The following is a 20,400-nucleotide window of genomic DNA, read 5'->3' on the forward strand; positions in this document are numbered from 1 at the left end:
GCTTATTCTGAAAGTATTTGGCACTCACTGCTTTGTCAGTGACAAGATATTAAAGTAAAAGGATGTTCTCTGATCTGGGTTGACAATTCCTATGCTTAAGACATGATCATGCGAGAACCCCCAGAGGTAATTTAAAAGGATATTATGTAGACCTGATTCCAGAGGGTGTCTGCATGCAGTGAAGATGTATAAGCACTTTGAACTTGACATGATTTAATGAAAGCTTGGAGATAAGCATGTTCTTAGGCACTTGTCAGAGTACAAGCATACTTTTGTGAGATAATTCCTGCTGGGAGCTGCTTTGCAGTACTCAACTGTAAAGGAAGAAAGGAATTGCCAAAAGAAGCAGTGAAAAAGTGGGGAGAGAGAGAGTATGGGAAACTTGGAAGTGCAATAAAACAATCATTTACAGTGTTTCTTTTTCCTCTAGGGCCATGTAAATGAAAGGTTCAGGTTTACCACATTTTACATCTACTTTGCTTTGATAATCATTGAGTTGATACTTTCATGTTTTAAAGAGAAGCCTCCATTTTTTTCTCCTGTTAATATAGATGCTGTAAGTATTTTTTCACTTTGTTTTATTTGGATTTTACAGACTATATGGTGTTTTGAGAATTCCACTGAGAGCACTTGTCATTGAAAGCAGCTTTGGATTGTTATAGAGATGGCAGTATTTAGTGACCCTCTTAAAAAACACTGGGTATGAAAAGTAGTATTGGGGTTTGGAGTCTTTTTCCATTATCTGTGTCATCAGAAATGGCTTGAAGCTGTGTAGTGAAAGCAGCTCTCCTGCTTGCTGCTTCACAGCAGTGTAAATTATATTTATGAGCACTGAAGTGTAATAATAATTATTTCAAGAGGGTTTTTTGAGGATATGGTGCACTACTTGCTTAACATTCATCTCAAATTAGCAAAAGTCTATGAGGTTTGTCTTAATAAATGAGTTCTATATGTGTTGAGAACAGATATGGAAAAACATTAATAACAAAAGATATTAGTAGTGTCACAGGTTAAATTTCTTCTCCAATTCAAAAATAGTCCCTATAATTGGATTTATGTTTGAACCAAGCTGAGAGAGAAGTTGAGCTCCTGTCCTAAAATTAACATCTCTGAAACTGTAGAATGACATTTCACTTTATAGGTGTGATTTAAAGGCAGTGTATGAAGCAATTTTTAGGTATAAAAGGAGTTCAGTGTGGGAAATGGGAAATGAAAGAAATCAATTTGATGTCTCATTAGGGCATAGGTACGTACATGTAATATACCACATAATATGCCAAAAATTATCAAAATAGACTGTTGTCATGTTAAAGTAATAGTAAATGTCTTGCTTTATTTATTTTCATTTTTCTCCCCATAAATTCATTATAGAATCCATGTCCAGAGTTAAATTCAGGCTTCCTGTCACGATTGACATTTTGGTGGTTTACCAGGTGAGTTTTTTCTTCAAGCTGTTGGACAGCTGACAAACCCAAAACCTGCCTGTGATCTGTATTGCAGTGAGCAGTACAGAGATTTTCCTTCTGTGAGTAGTTGATGTTGGATGCTCTTTTACCCACAGTAGTGTCAGCACTTTGAGCATTTGCCTTTTTAGAAACACAGAGCCCAAACTTTTTCTCTGCAAGGTATGGCAGCAAGAGTATCATGACAAATAGGATGTGCAGCCTGACTGTGCTCAACACATGCAGGAATATAACCTAAACCAAGATGTAGCTCTCTGCTCCACAAGATAAATTGTGGCAGCCTTTGACCCAGCTGAGGGTGCTTTTTTTTTTTTCTGTTGAGGTTCATGGGTGAATGCTTTTTTGTAAGGACATTTCTGTGCAAAAGGGAAGGTAAACTGGGTTATGTATATAAATTATTGCTGCCAACTGAGGTCGCAGTATCAAAGATGCAAATTTGAGATTGGGCCTGCTACTCCATGATAAAGAAGTGGAACAGCTGTCAAAGGTCATGTTAAGACCCTATTTTTCCACAGCGGTTGAGATCTTCATTCTTCCACCCATGTAATTTTATTGTCCTGGTAACAGCCCTGTAAAGTTCTTTTTAGTGAGAGGATGAGAACTTTCTAAACTTCCAGAATGTTCAGCTTCCCCAGTGAGATTCTTGGCAAATAGGATGTTTGTATCCGTTGACAAAATTCCCTTTACAGTTGAGGAACTGCAGTTTTCAGAAAAATCTGATTTTCCATTTACTCCAGTGAGCTCCACTTTTGCATTTTGTTCACCTCTGACAGTTATACCAGATCAACTTTATTATTTTCACTTCTAAAGCTTCACTGTTTCCATTTAACAGCACAATTTCATCCAAATGCTTCTGTTAGTTGGTTTTTTTCTGCAGTAGTGTTTTTTTTCTGAAGTAGTGTTTTCAATAAAATACATGTAATTAGAAATACATTATGTCCTTTCCTTAAGTGCAAACATCAATAAAAGGAACAAAGGGTGATAATTATTCTCCAATCTCCCTTTCTGTGGAGTGTCTTCTTGCTTTTGTTACCTTAATAGTCCTAGAGTTACTGGCAATGCTTTAAAACTGAAAATTCTGTTTTCCAAACTTAATTGCACTGTTTTTCTCCATATGTGCAGCATGGCAATTCATGGGTACAAAAGGCCTCTGGAAGAGAAAGATTTGTGGTCACTGAACGATGATGACACTTCAAAAACTATCGTGCAACAACTGAGTAAAGAGTGGGACAGAGAAAAAGCAGAGTGCAAACAGTAAGTAGATGAACAAGTCTGCAAAGTTGAGAGATTGGTCTGAGTCCTTTCAACACTCATAAGTTGCTCATCCATGAAAATGAGCCAACTAAAAATGCACCCGCCACTTCAGCCTTTCCATTCTTCAGTCATTAATAGTTCAACTTTCTTTTTTTAATATGTCCAGGCAGAGGCAAACAGGAGCCCTGTGGGTCTTGTGTGTCACCAACACACTTTTTAGGTGCTTAAAAACTCCATGGGCAGGTGATGCAACTTCCCATGCGGAGAAGGGCTGAAGATGTGTGAGAAGAAGCTGTTGAGTTGGTTGAGTTGTAGAAAATGAACAATTTTTCACCACTGAGCTGGTAGTTGTCTAACTGCATAATTGCATCCCTCCCAGGTGTGTTGGAGCACAACTTCTGGGCACATCAACCAAGGAGAATTTCTCATCATCTTCATCATGATTTTTTTGGCCTGGCAGTATTTTTAGCCTTAAGGCTCTCAGCAGTGAGCAAGTCTTCACTTCCCAGCAGTAAAGATAAGAAACTCAGAACATGTGAAAGGCAGGAGGGGAAGAGACATCCCACTTTATTGCTGAGACCCTACTGCTGTTGCCTAGAAAACTAGCAGCAAAATTGTCCTAGTATCTGATGGAAATGGGATAAGGGTCATAACTTGCATACAGTTATACACCTGCTTGAGAGGATTTCCTTCTTATTGCATGTTATGTCCTAATTCAATCTTTAAAAATTATCTATTGTGCAACTCTATTTTCTTCTCTCACTGTTTGGTGTCCAAAATGTTTCCAAGCAAATAGATGTGATAATAGTGTGTTTCAAATGAAAAATGTCAATAAGGAGGGGGCCTGTGCTTCCATTTCCTTTCATTGTGGAGATTTCTTCTCCATGTGGAAGCTTTCTTCTGTTCTCTTTTGTGCATGTCCTTGCCAAATTGTAAAGACGCTATTATTTGATAATATTAGGAGAGAATTGTCATTTTCTTGGCAAGGCTAAATATGATGTGGAGAGTTCCATTTTGCAGCTAAAATTTGAAATATTTCCAGCAGTTCACCAGCAGCTGTCCACTAATGCTCTGTGAAGATGTGTTATAGTTCTACTTAAGGGTTTATTTTCAGGGTTTTTTTTCATTGTCTTAGTGTCTCTATTTTTATGGTGTTGATTAATGTGCATGGTCTGGGTTCTGGTCTTTTTGCACAGACATAAATCTCACTCCCTCAGGCTGTTTTATGGTAAGAGCACAGCCATCGTGCAGGAGTGCATGGGGTCCAGGAAAATTTTTACTAGGAAAACAGAAACCATGCCTGGAGTTTTCTCATGGGATTCATTGCATTTTGGAAACTATTCATATAAACTAGGGCCAATTGGCAGTGAATTTAGCAATAAATTATGAGTCATATTTAGTTCAGGTAAAATTTTGTGGCAACTGTATTAATGATTCTAAGATAGGGAAAAGAGCAAAAACAAAGCAAATTACTGCACTCCAAATTGCTGTGCTACATGGAACTCTGAAAGCTCTACTTATTCTTCAGTTATAAGTAGATATTTTCTATTACTTCCTGTCATATAACATTAGTGGTAGTTGCTTGAGAGACATTGTAAATACTTTTTTTTCCTTTCAACTCTCATTAAATCTGCTCTGAGCAAGCTTTTATGACATTTAAATGCTGTGTCAATTTATACACACGTTGAAAGTGTGATGAAAAGTATTTGTGGTGTACATAGTAGTAATTTATTTTTAAAAACTTAATCAGTTGCACCTCTGACATAGCTAACGCTTTAAACTTTTGTGGTAATGATTATCACATATCTGTTGTTCCCAAACCTTTTTTGTATCACTGCTGTCTTGTGAGTTACTGTTAAATAATTGCTAAGAATTCATTTGTTTCTTGTGAGTTACAGGAGAAACCAGCATGGATTTAAAATGTTACTATAGATAATAAAGCACACAAAGAGTATTTTTCCTTTCTTCTGCTCTCTTTGCTTATATGGCTGAAGTTTCAACTCCCTCACTTTACTGATAAGTGCAGTTTCTTCTGAGAAAGTTAGAACTATGCTGGATGGAGAAGAGAGAGCTGGAATGCATTTTCTCTCATTTTTAGTTAGCTTCTGATTTTAGAGACTGTCCTTATGAAGACATATTGAAGATGCAGAGCCATATCAGCACCAAAACATATGTGTATTTTCCCATGAGATAAATCAGTATCTATTATCTGCCCTGCTATAAATAATGGCAACCAGACACATGCTCTTTGCTTTGATTAAAAGCTGGGTGTGAGCAGTCCCACACACTGCCGAAAACCTGACCTCACCTAACTACAGGTAGTAAACACTAAAAGTGCATTTTCTCCCTTTGGGACTCTTAGCTGCAAGAGAACCATTGCTTTGCTATAGCTCAGTGTAATAAACATTTTTAATAGCAAAAATTAAGGGGCAATTAGTCTTGTTTCTTCAAATCTTTCAATGAGTTTAACAGTCTGGTTGCCAGAAAAACAAGGCTTTTCTCATAAACTCTCCAGGTTTGATCTGGAAGACAAAGACAACACTGTTCGTTCTTGTCTGGGGGGAAAAAAATAAATTGACTGGTTTAGGTTCTCCCCCTGCCCTCTAGCTTTATTGCAAAGATGTTGGGATTTGCAAATGGCTTTTTCTGAAAGGATGTGGACAAGTTTATACATGTGGACTGTTAGCCTCAATGATCACAGTGAATGCTCACAGGCTGTTGGAATTATTCGACTCTGCAGCTAGCCAGCTCCAAAAAATCTGCACAGTCTTTATAAAAAATTCATAAATTCAACCTCACTTGGTAGTACTTACAAGTTATTTTTCAAATGCCTTGTGGTAAATATTCACTGTTTCTAGGGTGTCTTTTCCATCTGTTTTTTTCTTGTAGAGCTTATGTGCCCCAGATTAATTTCATTCTCCCTGTTCCACCTGGACTTAACTTTCCTGTCTGACATTCAGGAAATTTTTCATTAGTCCCATAGCCCCCAGGAAACAATATCAATTTGATATTTTCTGGTAGAAGAGTTGCCAGGCTGATGTTTGAGAGCAATTCATGGAGGAAATAATTTCCCAGAGCATACCCTTTGTTGATGGGCAACAGAAGTCAGGCACCTAAACCCCAAAGGGGCTTCTACAAAACCTGCCTGGAGCCCTCAAGAGAAGTTTAGGCATATTGGGCCCATTTTTCATCAGTCAGTCTAAAAGAGTACTCGTGAAAGAATCACTTTTGTTAGCTTATTTGGCAGTGGGAGAGCGGCAAAAAGTACAAAAGGAATCCTAGAATCCTGGAATCATTAAGGTTGGAAAAAACCCCTACAATTATTGACTCCAATGGTTAACAAAATGGTTGCAGATAAACAGGGTTTAAATGCCTCAATTGTCAACTGAATAAAATTTGGGTACCAAAACCCAAGGTTTCTCTCCTGGAATAATCTGAACAGCTGTGGTCCAGATCTTGGGGATGGCCCAGTTTTGAAGGTGCTGTGGTTTCTACTCAATTTCAAGTTTCCAGAAATGCAAAACTTTGTATTTTGATAGTACTGTGCCTGTTGCAATGGCTGTCACCCCAGGGGGATTAATTCTGCTTCTCTGGAAGCAGCTGTGTGATCAATAAGGGTACAGGTTTAGCACAACTACTGATTGAACAAGAACACAGGCTCAGAAGGAGTAGGTGAGGGTGCCTTGTGTGGGATGTCCATAGCACTTCTTTGAGGATTCCTATACAAGAAATTGGAGATCCAAAGTCAATTCTGTCCTCTAAGGAAGTCCAGCTTTCCTCTCCTCCTCCTTTGGGTCTCATTCTCATGTCATGGTGATTGATTTTGTGGCCTATGGATTGCACCCCCTAAGTACAGCAGAAAAAAAAGAAAATAAGACTCAATTGCACAAGAGTGGCTGATCCTGAGCATACCTTGATGATGCTGGAAGTCTTGCTGTTGGTCAGTAGCAGAGCAGAGGAGGGTGCAGAATTTGGGGTGTTCCCACAGTGCTGTTCACACAGGACAGTGCCATTCTCATTGTCAGTTGTCTCGTGTAATTTGTTTTGTTTCCCTAGGAAAGAGGCTGTGTCGTACATGAGGAAATCAACCCATGTACAGAATCATGCTGGTGGCAGCCCAGAGGAAGCAGAAGTCCTGATCAGAGACAAAAAGCACAATAGGAAACCTTCCTTTCTCAAGGCTTTGTTGAGGACCTTTGGGCCATACTTCTTAATTGGCTCCTTCTTCAAGTTGATACAAGACCTACTCTCTTTTGTCAACCCTCAGCTATTAAGGTAGGTTTACTCTGTGAGTAGTTTCTATGTGTGATCCCTGTGGTTGCTTGGCTTTGGCACAGGGCAATTGTTTTTGAAATAAAGAGTTAGTTTCCCTCACAGTGCCACATGTGTATGCTCCCTCACCTTCCCCCTGCAATGCCGTGAGACATGAGTTCTTTGTTGTGGACTCAGCTGTAAATTGGACAAGCTTCACTGAAATGCTCCATTTGTAAATCTCCCATCGCTGTGGGCAGCTTTGACTTAGAAATTACATGTTGCTGTGTGATTCAGTCCAAAGCAATTTCTCCCCATTTCTAAAGGATTAGCTGTGAAATCAAAGTGAAGCATTTCTGGCTGGATCCAGTGGTCTCTGAATATCTGATATCCTCATATGTGGATGGTGGTTGCAGCTGTGGTGTGACTTGATGTGCAGATGTTGTCTGATGCTCCAGTATGTAGTGCTCTGGCCGGACTGCTGTCATCTGGGAAAGGTTTTGGGTCGTTTAGATGAGTTCATATGCTCTTAGTTGTGTTCAGCAATGAGAATGTGAGAGGCACAGTTGCAGTGAATTTCCATGTGAAAGAAAATTATAGTTCTATTAAAAAAAAAAAAACAGAGGAAGTGGTTATGAGAAAAGTGGTCTGTTCTCAAATTCTCTTTGTATGAGGAACACCTCTACCTTCCATCTCCAGGGGGGCCAGTTGCTCAGCCTGATCCATAAAGGAATTTGCACAATCCCTGCATTTTTTTCTTTATTAGTATTTTTCTTAAAGTGAGGAATTCAGCAGAAAATCATTAGCTAGGAAGAAAGCAATAGTGGAATTACCAGCATTTCTACCTAACAATTATTAATAGAAAAGCACAAAGTCCTATTAATGCCTGAGGGAGGAATGGAACTTGGGTGGAGGTCACAGGTGGATGTAGGGAAAGGGAGAAGAGAAGGCTCTGCTCCTATTTGAGTATCTCTTAAAAATAACCCGCATTCTGAGATCATGTTGTTCTGTGGGTGGTTTGTGATATACCCAAAAATTTGCTAAAAAGAGGGTCTGACCAAGTATGGTGACATTTAATAGCAGACAGTCTGTCTTCTCCCAGAGCCCCTGCTGAAGAGGAGGCTGCTGGCTGCCTCCTGAGAACACATTAAGTGTAACATATTCTGGGAATTTCTCAAATTTGCATGAATTCCTGAATACGTTTCAGTGATATCTCAAGGCATATTATGGTGAATTCCTTCTCAAGTCTAAATTCCTGCAGTCTGGGAAAATGCCCTTCTGATAGTAGGGGAAGATGAAAAAGCAATGGCTCTCTGGCAGACTGCATGTAAGATAGTTTCATGTTTCTAAAAAGATTGGTGGATCCCTGGGACTACGGAGAAGAGGTTTTCTCTGAAGCTGTTCCCTTTCGCAGAATGAATGAATGGAGCAGGGCAGAAATAAGATTTCTCTGGACTGAAAAAAGAAAGATGTAGCAACCTCATGCTTCTACTACAAAGCTTTGGTTGCCTGATTTTTAGTTTCCAGGTGTGACTGTGGTCACAAGGGTTTTCAGGATGAAGAAGAGACGAGAATGTTGACTCTATGATCAGAAGGTTGATTTATTATTTTATGATATATGTTACATTAAGACTATACTAAAAAGCAATAGAAAGGAAAAGGTTTCTTCAGAAGCTAGCTAAGCTAATAATAGACAAGAATGAATAACAAAGATCTGTGTCTCAGACAGAGCAAGAGCCAGCTCTGCCATGAGTAGTCAAGAAATTTAAACACTTACAGGAGACCAATCACGAGTCTACCTGTTGCATTCCACAGCAGCAGATAACCATTGTTTACTTTTGGTTGCTGAAACTGCAGCTTCTCACAAGGAAAAATCCTAAGAAAGGATTTTTCATGAAAGATGTCTGTGACATCCAGGTCCATTTTTCTCCTGCTGATTGTTTGAACCATGGAGCAAAATCTCTTTTTCTCTTATATTTTGACAGTTCGGTATTCTGATCAGTAGACTGAAAACGCAAACGTGATTTTTGAGAGCACTGGACATTGCCATGTGTCACTCTGCTTGTTTGCTGTGTGCCAGTGTGCAGCTCTAGCAATGAGAGCAGCTGAGAGGAGTAAAAAAGGACTTACCAATAAAAGCTGCTATAGCCATCTTAATGGTACCATTTTACAAAAAAAAGTAGGAGTGAAGGACTCTTTATGCATCCATCCAGGAGGATGTCTTTTAATTTAGCACTTTTTTTTTTGTGGGAAAACACCCCAGGCAGAAGCACTCAGGCTGCTTGAAGAAGATTTGGGTAAGAAGCTGGTTTTGCCTGCCCTGCTGCACTGCCTTATTCTGTCCTATCATTCACCTCTTGCCCTGGGGGCCTCCCTAACAGAGCTCAGACAGTGCACTGTGTGTTTAAACCCTGAATCTCAGGGGAAACCAAGAGTTTCTCTTCATATTTCATTTTCAGGCTCATTTACAAATGGACTTTGTCACTGGCAGAGCTGCAGGTTTTGCTGTTGGATCTTTGCAATGTTGTTTGAAATCATAACTCAACCTATGTCCTGGAGAGCTGTTTGCTTTTTGTTGTTAGGGAGAGGATGTGGCAGGATGCTGTAGTTGGGAGAAGCTGTGTTATGTCCCATTAAATTTGATGCATGGTTTTTAAATTTTTGTTTCTTTTTCCTTTTCCTTCCTTACTCTGCTGACAAACAGTGTATTAATCGGCTTCATTAAGAACAAAGATGCCCCAGCCTGGTGGGGATTTTTGATTGCAGCTCTGATGTTTATCTGCGCTGTGCTGCAGACACTCGTCCTTCACCAGCACTTCCAGTACTGCATTGTTACTGGGATGAGGCTAAGGACTGGGATCACTGGGGTGATATACCGAAAGGTAAGGCTGGAAGCATTTTGTGGGCTAGAATACCAGCCAGGCAAGTGTGCTCAGTTCTCACATATTTAGGGAAGGTTAGGCATGTTGGAGAGGAGTAGCCTCCTGGAATATAAAAGATTGGGGGTTTGGTGAGTTTTTAGGAGTACCTCTTTAATGCTTTACAGAATTTTCCAGTGAGCAGTAGTGTAATATGGGTGTTCTGGTAGGTTACTAGACATACCAATACTAGTTCACTTTAAATGCAGGAAGAAGAGAGACTTAGATTAGATGTAAGGAAGAAATTCTTCCATGTGAGGGTGGGGAGGATCTGGCACAGGGTGCCCAGAGGAGCTATGGCTACCCCATTCCTGTAAGTGTCTAAGGCCAGGTTGGATGGGGCTTGGAGCAACCTGGGATAGGGGAAGTTGTCCCTGCCCATTGAAGAGGGGTTGGAACTTTAAATTTCCTTTCCACCCAAACCATTCCACAGTTTGGAAGAGGGATCTAGGAGAAGAACATGTTTATGCTATGAGTCGATCAGACCCAATGAGATTTTCTTCAGATTGCTATGCACTGCTTAAGCTGGAGATGCTCATAAGCAAAACCATTTCATGAGCTCTTGTTCCTTGGAGATCAGGAATGGATATAGGTGAATTATTTTATTCTTTTTGGAGAAGCACATTATTCTTGGACAGTGTCATTTTGCTAATAATTGAGGATTTGTTCTCCATGTGTATCAAGATTATGAATGCATTGACACTCTCTCCCTTGTCAGTCCTTAGTGATCACAAACTCAGCAAAGCGCTCATCTACTGTTGGAGAAATTGTCAACCTAATGTCAGTGGATGCCCAACGTTTCATGGACCTGATGACTTTCCTGAACATGTTGTGGTCTGCACCACTCCAGATATTTCTAGCTTTGTATTTCCTCTGGCAGGTACAGACATTGTCACAATTCATCTAAATAATCCTTCACAATTGATCTAAATAATGTGCAGGCTTTTTCTTTTTCTTTTTTCTTTTTTCTTTTTTTCTTTTCTTTTTTTCTTTTTTTTTTCTTTTTTTTTTTTTTTTCTGTCACTTTGACGTGCCACTGTGTTTTTTACCAACTTAAAGTGTTTGGTCCTGTAGTAAAAGGGTGCTGTACAGCCTCACTTAATGTCTTAATTATTTTGTTCCACTGCTAGGCCAGATGGGCATTTGAAACAGAATGTTTCCTTTGTCTTTCTCCTGTCCTTGCTTGAGTTTGATGGGCTCAGTCTTGGACTCTTGTTCCCAGTAGTTGATACAAATGAGAGCTTGAGGGTACTGGTTTAGAGACCAAACCAAACAAAAACCTGGATGTAGGTTTGGTCTCTAAACCTACATGTATGTATAGAGATTATATCCTGCTACATAAAGAAGTTTTGTGCAAGTCAATGTGAGACAAATCTCACCTGGAAAAACCATAATTTTTCATTTGCTACATTGTGACATTGTTTCAGGTTTATTCCAGGTTCAGTTTGAACACTGGCTTTCAGACTTGGTTTTGCGCAATTAATGTCTTTTACTGCATAAAACAGTAGCACCAACTTAACTATATTGATTACAACTCAAAAGCCATTAAATTGCAGCAGCTCTGAATTACTGCTCTGCTGGAAGCTGAGCTCTGGTTACCAGCAGTTTGTAGGCTTGTAGTCACACTGAGGTACTGGGTTAATTCCATAATTACAGTTCCCTTGGTCAGAGAAAAATCCAGAGAAAAGTTCCTATCACCGATACAACAACAACAATAATAATAGTTATTATTGTTATTTTTATTGTTATTATTATCATTATTATTCAAAGTGGTCCCTTATTTTTCTGTCTCCTCTTCACGGTTGCTCTGTGGAATCACAACACTTCACTGGGATAAGTTCAACTTGTCAACATTGATTTCTGTTTCTATCACTTATTGTTGTTTTAGTGCTGACTGTAGTGCTGACACTTGGGTACAACAACTTACTCTTTCTTTTTAAATCAAGACTTTAGGGCCTTCTGTGCTGGCTGGAGTTGCTGTAATGGTCTTACTTATCCCATTTAACTCTGCAATAGCAATAAAAACCAGAGCATTCCAGGTAACGTAGCAGCAGAGAAGGTAATGTTACATGAGTTGGCAGCTGTGCTATGAGAAATGAAGACATCTGGGGTTGTTAATAAGATGCCATTTGCAACAATTTACTTATGAGTAAGAATGTACTGATATATTAATAACTGTATCATCTTAGATAATTTTTACATAGTGAATTGAATGCAATTTAAGGGAAAAAAGCCTTCTGTCATTGAGCCAGTGGCTTCTTCATACCTCTGGAGCAAGCAGCTTTTGGGATTAGCAAGAGGTTTCTTTGTCTCCATATCCCTTCATCTGGTATCTTCCTCTAGGACTATCTAGAGTAAGGCATATGAATGCTGTTCTTTAAGCTGCAAATGAATGTTTTCAGAGGTGGCAGCTAAAACCTGACAGTTTGAGTTTTATGCTAAAAACCAGTGTTGATGTTCACTGCTGCTTAGCTGGGCCAAATTTCATTTATTATCTTAAGGGAAAATGATCCTTTATTCCTTTCTTTGTAGTCTGGTTCTCTCTAGTCATGGAAAGCTAAAAAAATACCAATATAACAGTGGCCTCTGGCTTTGTGCTAGAAAAAAAATCTAATAATTGGCTTCTGCTATGCAGCCTATCAGACTGTTTGGAAGATTAAAAAAGAAATTAAAAGTCAATCTGTTGGTGTAAAAAAAGTAAGAGTTGGATATAAATTAGGACTTTGAAGCACAGCCTTAGTAACAGTGATATTATTATATGCCTTAAAAAGACATACAGGCATCTCTTGGATGCTGACATGTTAGTAATAACATTCCTTTTCTCCCTTGCCCATTATAAGATGCATAACTTGCTGTGCATATGTGTGTGAATTTTGTCTATAAATTTGAGCAGGGATGTTTTTATTTTAATAACTGAATGAAAGACTGTATTTTAGTACATAGGAAAAAAAACCCCTAGAAGTAGCCACAATTTTCAAGGGATAAGAAATAAAATGTGCAAACAAGGAAGAAAAAAATCTGAAGAAGTCAAAGGAAATGATAGGATAGTATTTTTGTGAAGTGGCTGAATCTTTCTTTAGGATGGTTTAAAAATGTAGCTCTTAAGAGTTAAAATGAGTGGAAGGCTTTTATACTCTGCTTTCCAGTCACTTCTTTTGATTTCTCATGTCTCTAGAGGTAGACTAACTTGCACAATAAGTTCATAACGGTGTGGCTTTCTGTAATTACCTTTTGCATCCTCTTCAGAAATAGCCTGAGGGCCATGACAGCTGTGAGACATATGTTGAAAACTCTCCTGTAGTCCTGACTGTGACTCTGTCTCCTGTGTTTACCAATAACCCAGGTGGAACAAATGCGATACAAAGACTCCCGCATTAAATTAATGAACGAGATCCTGGGTGGCATCAAGGTGCTGAAGCTCTATGCTTGGGAACCATCCTTTTCAGAAAAGGTCCTGGAGATACGGAAGAATGAGCTGAAAGTTTTGAAAAAATCTGCCTATCTCAACTCTTTGTCCACCTTTGCCTGGATCAGCGCACCCTTCCTGGTAAATTACATTTTCATGGCTCTCTAAGCTGTACAAGTATACCTTTGAAGGATAAGCCTGAGGCTTTCTGCTTGCTAATGTACATAGAAATAAAATGTAAAGTTTTTGAAGAAATTATTCACATGCTTTGATACAGAGTTCCCTGTTCTAGAAAGCCCTTTTGTTAATCAGTATTAAAGTATTTTGTGATAAAGCCTGCCAGTGAAAGCTGGGAATAGCTGTCACAGGAGAATTTCCAACCACTTCAAAGTATTTCCCATAACAAATTAAAACTAGAATTTGAAACCTCAGAGAGATCCATGAATAGCAAAATAGCAAAAGAAACTTTAATTGAGTCAGTCAGGACAACATCTGTCTTTAGCTCTCATTTCTACCTTCATGTTGCAGTGCTCTGCTTGTTTTAGTGAGAGAGGGAGTTGTTAAATTATTCTACAGCTCAAAAAAGATTTAATGTGAAAACTGAAGCCCAAATGATTATGTTACCGACTCTGAAATGCATTTTCCTCAATATTGTCTTTTCCTCTATTTTCTACTTCAGTGGACTGTGATCCCTTTTGCAGAAAGGGTTTTGGTGAATAAAACCATTCAGATAAGTCCGTGGTCAAAACTATTCCCAGCCAATTTTTCTCGAGATCTAAGGCCCAGCCCTGCAGGAATGATCTGATCAGCCTGGAGATCTGATCAAGCCCCTTTCATAGTTCCTTAAAGTCATTGCACTTCCTTCAGTGCACATTCCTCTTCCTGCTCATTGTGAGTTTGCTGCACAGGATGATCCTTCCACAGTGGATGGCCCCTGTTATACAGCAAGCCAGCAAAGAACTTGGATTTCACTTCCTTTTCTACTGATTAGTGAATCTCGTTTGCTTAGCCTGCAGTTTACAATGGGAAAATTTGCTTGGGTGGAGCTGGAAGAAACCACAACCCGATAGAAGCTTTTCCTTTTTATTTACCTGAGTCCTGTAGTTCACCTCTTGAAACTCTTAGTTCAACTGAATGTAGCCACTAGAAACCTGTCAAGTCTTTTATTTTGTGTGCCCTTTTTCTGTACCTACTTGTCCATAGAACTTGAGATTTTTAAAGCATGTTGAAAAGGTCAGAAACAAGAAATTTTCCCAGTTTTGTGGTTGGTACTTTTATTTCCAAGATGCCTGGTATATTCTGACATTTTAAAAGTACTCAATCCTGATAGGCATCTTGCAGTAAACTCCCTTTCTGGCTTTCAGGTAGCACTAACAACATTTGCTGTGTATGTCTCTGTGGATGAGAAGAACATCCTGGATGCAGAAAAGGCTTTTGTCTCTCTGTCCTTGTTCAATATCTTGAAGTTTCCCCTCAATATGCTTCCACAAGTCATTAGCAACATTGCACAGGTAAGGAGGGCCTGGAGCACAGGTTGTTCTGAAAAATTTGAACTGAAAGAACATATCCTTGATTTCTGGAATGCAGAGATCCCTTGCATCTGCCTGTTTTAGCGCTTTTCCTTTTAATATCCTTTCCTGCTCTTCTGCATTGGAAAGCCTGACATCATCTAAGTGAGCCTGTGTGAATTTTGCTTTGCTCAGATAAACTCAGCTTGGTGTGAGAAATTTCACAGTTAAAAGCTTGAATCTCAGCATAAGACTCATTGCAGGGGAAGAATGACTCACTGTTCAGGAAGCCCATGGGGGGAAGCTCAAGGCACTGTGCATGCTTTCTTTTTCAGTAGTAAGAGCGTTAAGTCCTCATTAAAAGAATGATGAAATAATGCCACATTCTTTTCTTAGACAAGTGTTTCCCTAAAGAGAATTCAGCAGTTCCTGAGCCATGATGAACTTAATCCAAATTGTGTGGAAAAAAAAGTGATTGCACCAGGTAAAGATGTTGATATTTTTCTTAGCTATGTAAATGCAGCAGACTTATCTCTCTTGGACTGGTTGAGCTAGGAAAAAAAGCCAAAAAGAAAATAACAATGTTAATCTTGAGTTTTAAAAAAGGGAAGAAGCTGCTGCTCTGAAAGTGTTTGGTGTTCAGGCTGTGTGGAAATCAGAAAAATTTCTGGCCATAGTTCTGAGCTGGTTGGGTCTGAGTTTGCATCTGCAATGTACCAGATGCTAACAGCGCTGAATATGGAATGCATCTGCTGACTATGGACAGCAAGACTTGTTCAAACCTTTCACACTGCACAAATGCTCAAGAGCTTTGTGAACAGTTTTGATTACTTCTGTTCAAAACAGAAGTAGCCCTAAACAGTTGAGCAAGCCAGGTGTGGCAAGCAAAAAACTTCAGAGTGTCAAAGTTAATCTGATAAATCAAAGTAAACATAATGCAGTGATCTCCTACTGATTTGAAAAGAGTTTCTGAAGTAAAGTTGGGGTGATGCTGAACAGCACATGTTGGGAGCAGCCCCACCAGGGCAGGGTGAAGCAGGGCATCTTTTCAGCTCCCTAGATCTGGCAGGTCACAGTCTATAGCTGAAGCGACAGTCAGTTATTTTCACTCTGAAGAAGCCTGTGCTTCCCATGTGCATGAGCCTGTGCTTCCCATGCCAGCAGAAAAGGGAAGTGCAGTGTGTGTAAATAAAGATCCCTCTGTCAGCCTGTTCTCAGTTGTGCTGTTATGAGTAACACATTTCCTGCCTCTCTTCTTGTTGTGTTTTTGCCACACAGGCAATGCCATCAGTGTAAGAAATGCGACATTCAGCTGGGGAAAGGAGCTTAAGCCAACACTGAAAGAGTAAGATTTCTTTGTGCAGTTGCAATACAATATTTACCTGGTCTCTGGCTCTTGGGAGGTCTGTTTGAAAGGTGTCTGGTAAAAACTATGCATCACATGTCAGCATTTCTTCGCCTTTAAAATATGGAGCTCATGCCTCGTGGTCTTTAAGCTTTATAGAACAGGGCTTTAAGGCTTTAACTTCACAGGAACCAGCATAAAATAGTTACCTATTGAAAGACAGGCTCCATAAATTTCTTAAATAGGCATTTTTTAACTGAAGCATTGTAAAAATTAGATTGATCTGATGGATTTTGAGGGCAGTTAGGATGTTCTGTGTTGGGACCTAGGTGTCCCAGCAGTGGTCTGTTACTTGAAGAGGCTTGTGGCAGATTCATCTCTGTGGCAGTGGAAAGGCCATCTTTAGACCATGGGGGTGAATGTTTTGCACATTTGCCTCCTTAAATGAACAGAAAGAAAATTTGCCTGGAAGCATATATACCTTCTGTTATGCATAAGGATATATGTAAATAGAAGTTTGGCTGGATTTCACTAGTGAAAAGCGCTTTGGCCGCAAAGAGACTGTGTCTCTTTGTCAGTCATTTTTGTATCAGTTCACCTTCAGGGCCTAAAGTAGTACCTTTAAGAACACAGTAGGGAAAACAGTAAAGGATTTTAATTGGGGAAGTCCTGTTTTTCTTGTGTCATTGTCATTGAATCCTATTTACCAGCACAGGAAATACAGTTCTGAAGTGGTTTGAACATTTTTAGATGGGACATATTCACTCACTACTTTTATACATTTGCTTTTGGTTTTAAAATCAAACCCCAAAATACTTCTGGAAGATTGTCTGTTTTCAAAATGCTTATTAACTTAATTTGACTTGCTGATGGATTGATACAACACAGCAAAGAGTCTTAGAAGGCTTGTTAACAATCCTACTGCTTTAGCAACCAGCAAGATATATTATGCTGGGTTTTCATTTGCTCCTCAAGTTATGGTTACAGTTGATTGCATGCAAGAAAGGGAGGAGAAAACCAGTGACCAAACTTTGCTTATTATATCCAGTCAGGCTGTGACTGTGTATTTCAGCCCTGGTTTAAACACTGCTGATGTCTTTAGTAAACTAATGTTCAATTAATTTCGAGCTTATTTCCTCCACAGTATAAATATGTTGATCCCCAGTGGTTCTTTGGTTGCCGTTGTTGGCCATGTTGGCTGTGGGAAGTCTTCTCTGGTGTCTGCTCTCCTGGGTGAAATGGAAAAGCTGGAAGGAGAAGTGGCTGTGAAGGTTGGTGTTTTTTTATGAAACCATTTAATGATGGTAGGGAAATGTGCTGCTTATGCCTGCCCTTGCCTAGAATGCACCTCAGGCTCCAGAGGGAATTCTAGTTGCTCCTCTGGCAGCTTGTCTGCATGTTTGAGTTTTGCCCAGTTTTATATGAAGTTAGTTTCCTGATTTGATCAATGATACATGAGCAGTTAGCACACATATACATATAATGTGAATGTATAGGAACCATATACATGCTGAAGATCTTACTCAGAGTATGAATTCATGCTTGTTATGAGTCAGAGATTTTCTCTCTCCTTTTTCTAGGGTTCTGTTGCTTATGTGCCTCAACAAGCCTGGATCCAGAATGCCACGCTGAAAGATAACATTTTGTTTGGCCAAGCTCCTAATGAGGAAAAATACCAAGATGCCCTGGAGGCCTGTGCTTTAAAAACTGATCTAGAAGTGCTGCCAGGAGGAGATCAAACTGAGATAGGAGAGAAGGTAATTTTTATTTAGGTAGATTTTTATTTTCAAGTCAGACCTGCCTGGTGATTCCTGTTCTAGCTAAGGAGAGAACACTGTAAAGTCAGCACTTTGTTTGATTTGATCTTCACAATGGCATCCCTGCTACAATCAACACCAAAACATGCAGGGCAGTTGTCCGGAAAGCACTTGACTTGAACGTTTTCTTAATTTCAGGCTTGTGTGTGTATTGTGGTGCAGAATTACACATCCAGCCCTGGAAGACCAGAGTGCCCTCTATTTGTCATGAATTGTAAAGGTGCATCTGTCCAGAATCACTGCAGGCCTTCCTTTTCCTATAGGGATTGAAAGGGAGGGAACAGATGGTTTTGCTTCAAGTGAAAAAAAAATATGATCATCCCTTAACACATTTTAATGAGAAACGCTTACATCTGTGTTTAACAACAAATATATTATTTTTTCATAGGCTACTGAGTCTGAGCTAGGTTGCATGATATGGTGTGGAGATGGGGATTTGTGTATAAAAGGAAATATGTGGAAGATGTTCCAGGTGCCACAGCCCTGCTTTGAAATTTGCATTTTACATCCTGGTTGACAGTTTTGCTTTTTATAGTTTTGTGTTTTAACAGCTCCCTTTAGGAGCTTATTAGAAAGAGACTTACTGCATCTCCAGTTTGCTGGGTGAGTGGAAAGTTTGGCAATTAGCAGGCAGATCTAGAGGCATTCTGTGCCTGTCTCTGGGTGGGTTGTTTTCTTCAGTGTTTCATGTTTCAATTTAGCACCCAAGTGCTGGGCTGGGTGAGAACCATGAGAAGTGAGAGCTTTTGAGTGACAGATTCGTTCTCTCCTGTCTCCCTCCAGGGCATCAACCTGTCAGGGGGGCAGCGGCAGCGTGTGAGCCTGGCCCGTGCCGTGTACAGCAGCTCAGATATTTTCCTGCTGGACGATCCCCTGTCTGCCGTGGACTCTCATGTGGCCAAGCACATCTTCGACAAAGTCATTGGCCCGGATGGGGTCCTGAAGGGAAAAGTAAACTGGGCTTTAGATCCTCTTAAAAACACACACAAACTCAGGAACACGGAAGCTGTTTCACCACCCAGGCCTTAGTGACAGCTCCTTCCTGAAATTCTGTGTGTAGCTGGCAACACGTGTACCTTTCCTCACAGCCTGGGCTGTGGCAAAATGCTGCTCGCACATGTCCAGGAACACTGTGGTCTGGTCAGAATGTGTACACGCAGAAACCTGCCCTGTCTTTTAAAATCCTTTCTCTATGAGATCTCCAAAAAACAAGGCATGTGCTGGAACGTGCACAGGCTGGTAGTATTAATTGTTGTTTCTTGGGGGCAGCGCAGTCAGGAAGCGGCACCAAATATGGATGTTACAGAGAATTTTGGCAACAACAACCCAAACTGCAGTGGTTTTGCTGCACCTTCCACTCCTGCTGCCATCTTCTCAGATCATCTTGAAGCTCAAAAGGGAAGGGCTGCAAAGAAAATCATCATAAGGGAAGGAGGGAATGATAATTCAGTGTGTTTACTTTCCTCTCTCAGCAGTAGGAGCAAAGCGACTTCATGTACATCATGTCAAGCTAATTTGCCTAATGTGGACAGTGTTCTTTCACTGTGCATTTCACTTTGACATGATAATTCATTCCCTGTCCCAAAAATGTATTTGGCTTGCTGAGTACTGTCAGTCCCCACAGTGCAAATGAAGGATATGTGGTTTTTTTTTTCCTTTTCCCTATCCAGACCCGAATCCTGGTAACCCACGGCATTAGCTTCCTACCTCAGGTAGACTATATATATGTCCTGGTAGATGGCAAAATCTCTGAAATGGGATCTTACCAAGAGCTTCTGAAACAAAACAAGGCCTTTGCAGAATTCCTCCGGAATTATGCACTGGATGAAGACATTGAAGAGGATGAACCAACAAGTACAGTATTATTTTTTCTTAAAACATGTCTTCTTCTTGTCTTCATGTCAATAAGATTACAGATATTTTCTCTGTTAAGTGTCCCCTGGTTCTTCATGGCATTTGCCTTTCTGCACTACCATGAAAATTATTGTCTGTGGCCAGGTCTGTACAACTGAGAAATCTTTTTCACTAATTTCTTTCAAAATTTTGTGTGGTTTGTCCTAGAAGAAAGCAAACTTGTCTTAGAAATTATTTTAAACTTGGGAATTTATTTTACAATTAGAAAGGTCAAGCTCAGCAAGAAGACACAATAGCCAAGAATAAACTGGGCTTGGTATGAAAGGGGCTACCCAGAGTCTGGTGTGTTTTTTCTTTATATGTGATTGTGGTATTTTTCATGTAGCAAAGTCCAAATGAAATTTTAATCTTGGGTTGCTTTTCAGCTTGGTTTGATTCTGACAAAATGATGCAAGATAAAAGCATTCTGGTGGATGTTTCCCCTGTGTGATAGTGTTCCCATGCCTCTGCACTGCTGCTCTCCAGCCTGGCAGAGGAGTATGTGTGGCACCTTCCAGCCGCAGCAGAGGCTTGCAGGACTCCTG

At 39.9% G+C, this 20,400-nt stretch overlaps 1 protein-coding gene across 1 annotated transcript in view; it reads left to right on the forward strand.

The window, feature by feature from the left end:
- The window catches only part of ABCC3 (ATP binding cassette subfamily C member 3), a 47,686-nt gene that overhangs the window by 16,168 nt on the left and 11,118 nt on the right, over nucleotides 1-20,400 (forward strand). The window contains 15 exon segments of the mRNA XM_066565531.1: nucleotides 431-556; nucleotides 1,372-1,433; nucleotides 2,586-2,717; nucleotides 6,774-6,992; nucleotides 9,673-9,850; nucleotides 10,605-10,766; nucleotides 11,833-11,925; nucleotides 13,230-13,433; nucleotides 14,657-14,803; nucleotides 15,197-15,284; nucleotides 16,079-16,145; nucleotides 17,290-17,416; nucleotides 17,726-17,902; nucleotides 18,746-18,913; nucleotides 19,633-19,816. Of these exon segments, the coding sequence (XP_066421628.1) occupies nucleotides 431-556; nucleotides 1,372-1,433; nucleotides 2,586-2,717; nucleotides 6,774-6,992; nucleotides 9,673-9,850; nucleotides 10,605-10,766; nucleotides 11,833-11,925; nucleotides 13,230-13,433; nucleotides 14,657-14,803; nucleotides 15,197-15,284; nucleotides 16,079-16,145; nucleotides 17,290-17,416; nucleotides 17,726-17,902; nucleotides 18,746-18,913; nucleotides 19,633-19,816 (2,134 nt within the window).

The sequence above is a fragment of the Molothrus aeneus genome, chromosome 25, assembly GCF_037042795.1.
Source record: "Molothrus aeneus isolate 106 chromosome 25, BPBGC_Maene_1.0, whole genome shotgun sequence".
NCBI lineage: Eukaryota > Metazoa > Chordata > Aves > Passeriformes > Icteridae > Molothrus > Molothrus aeneus.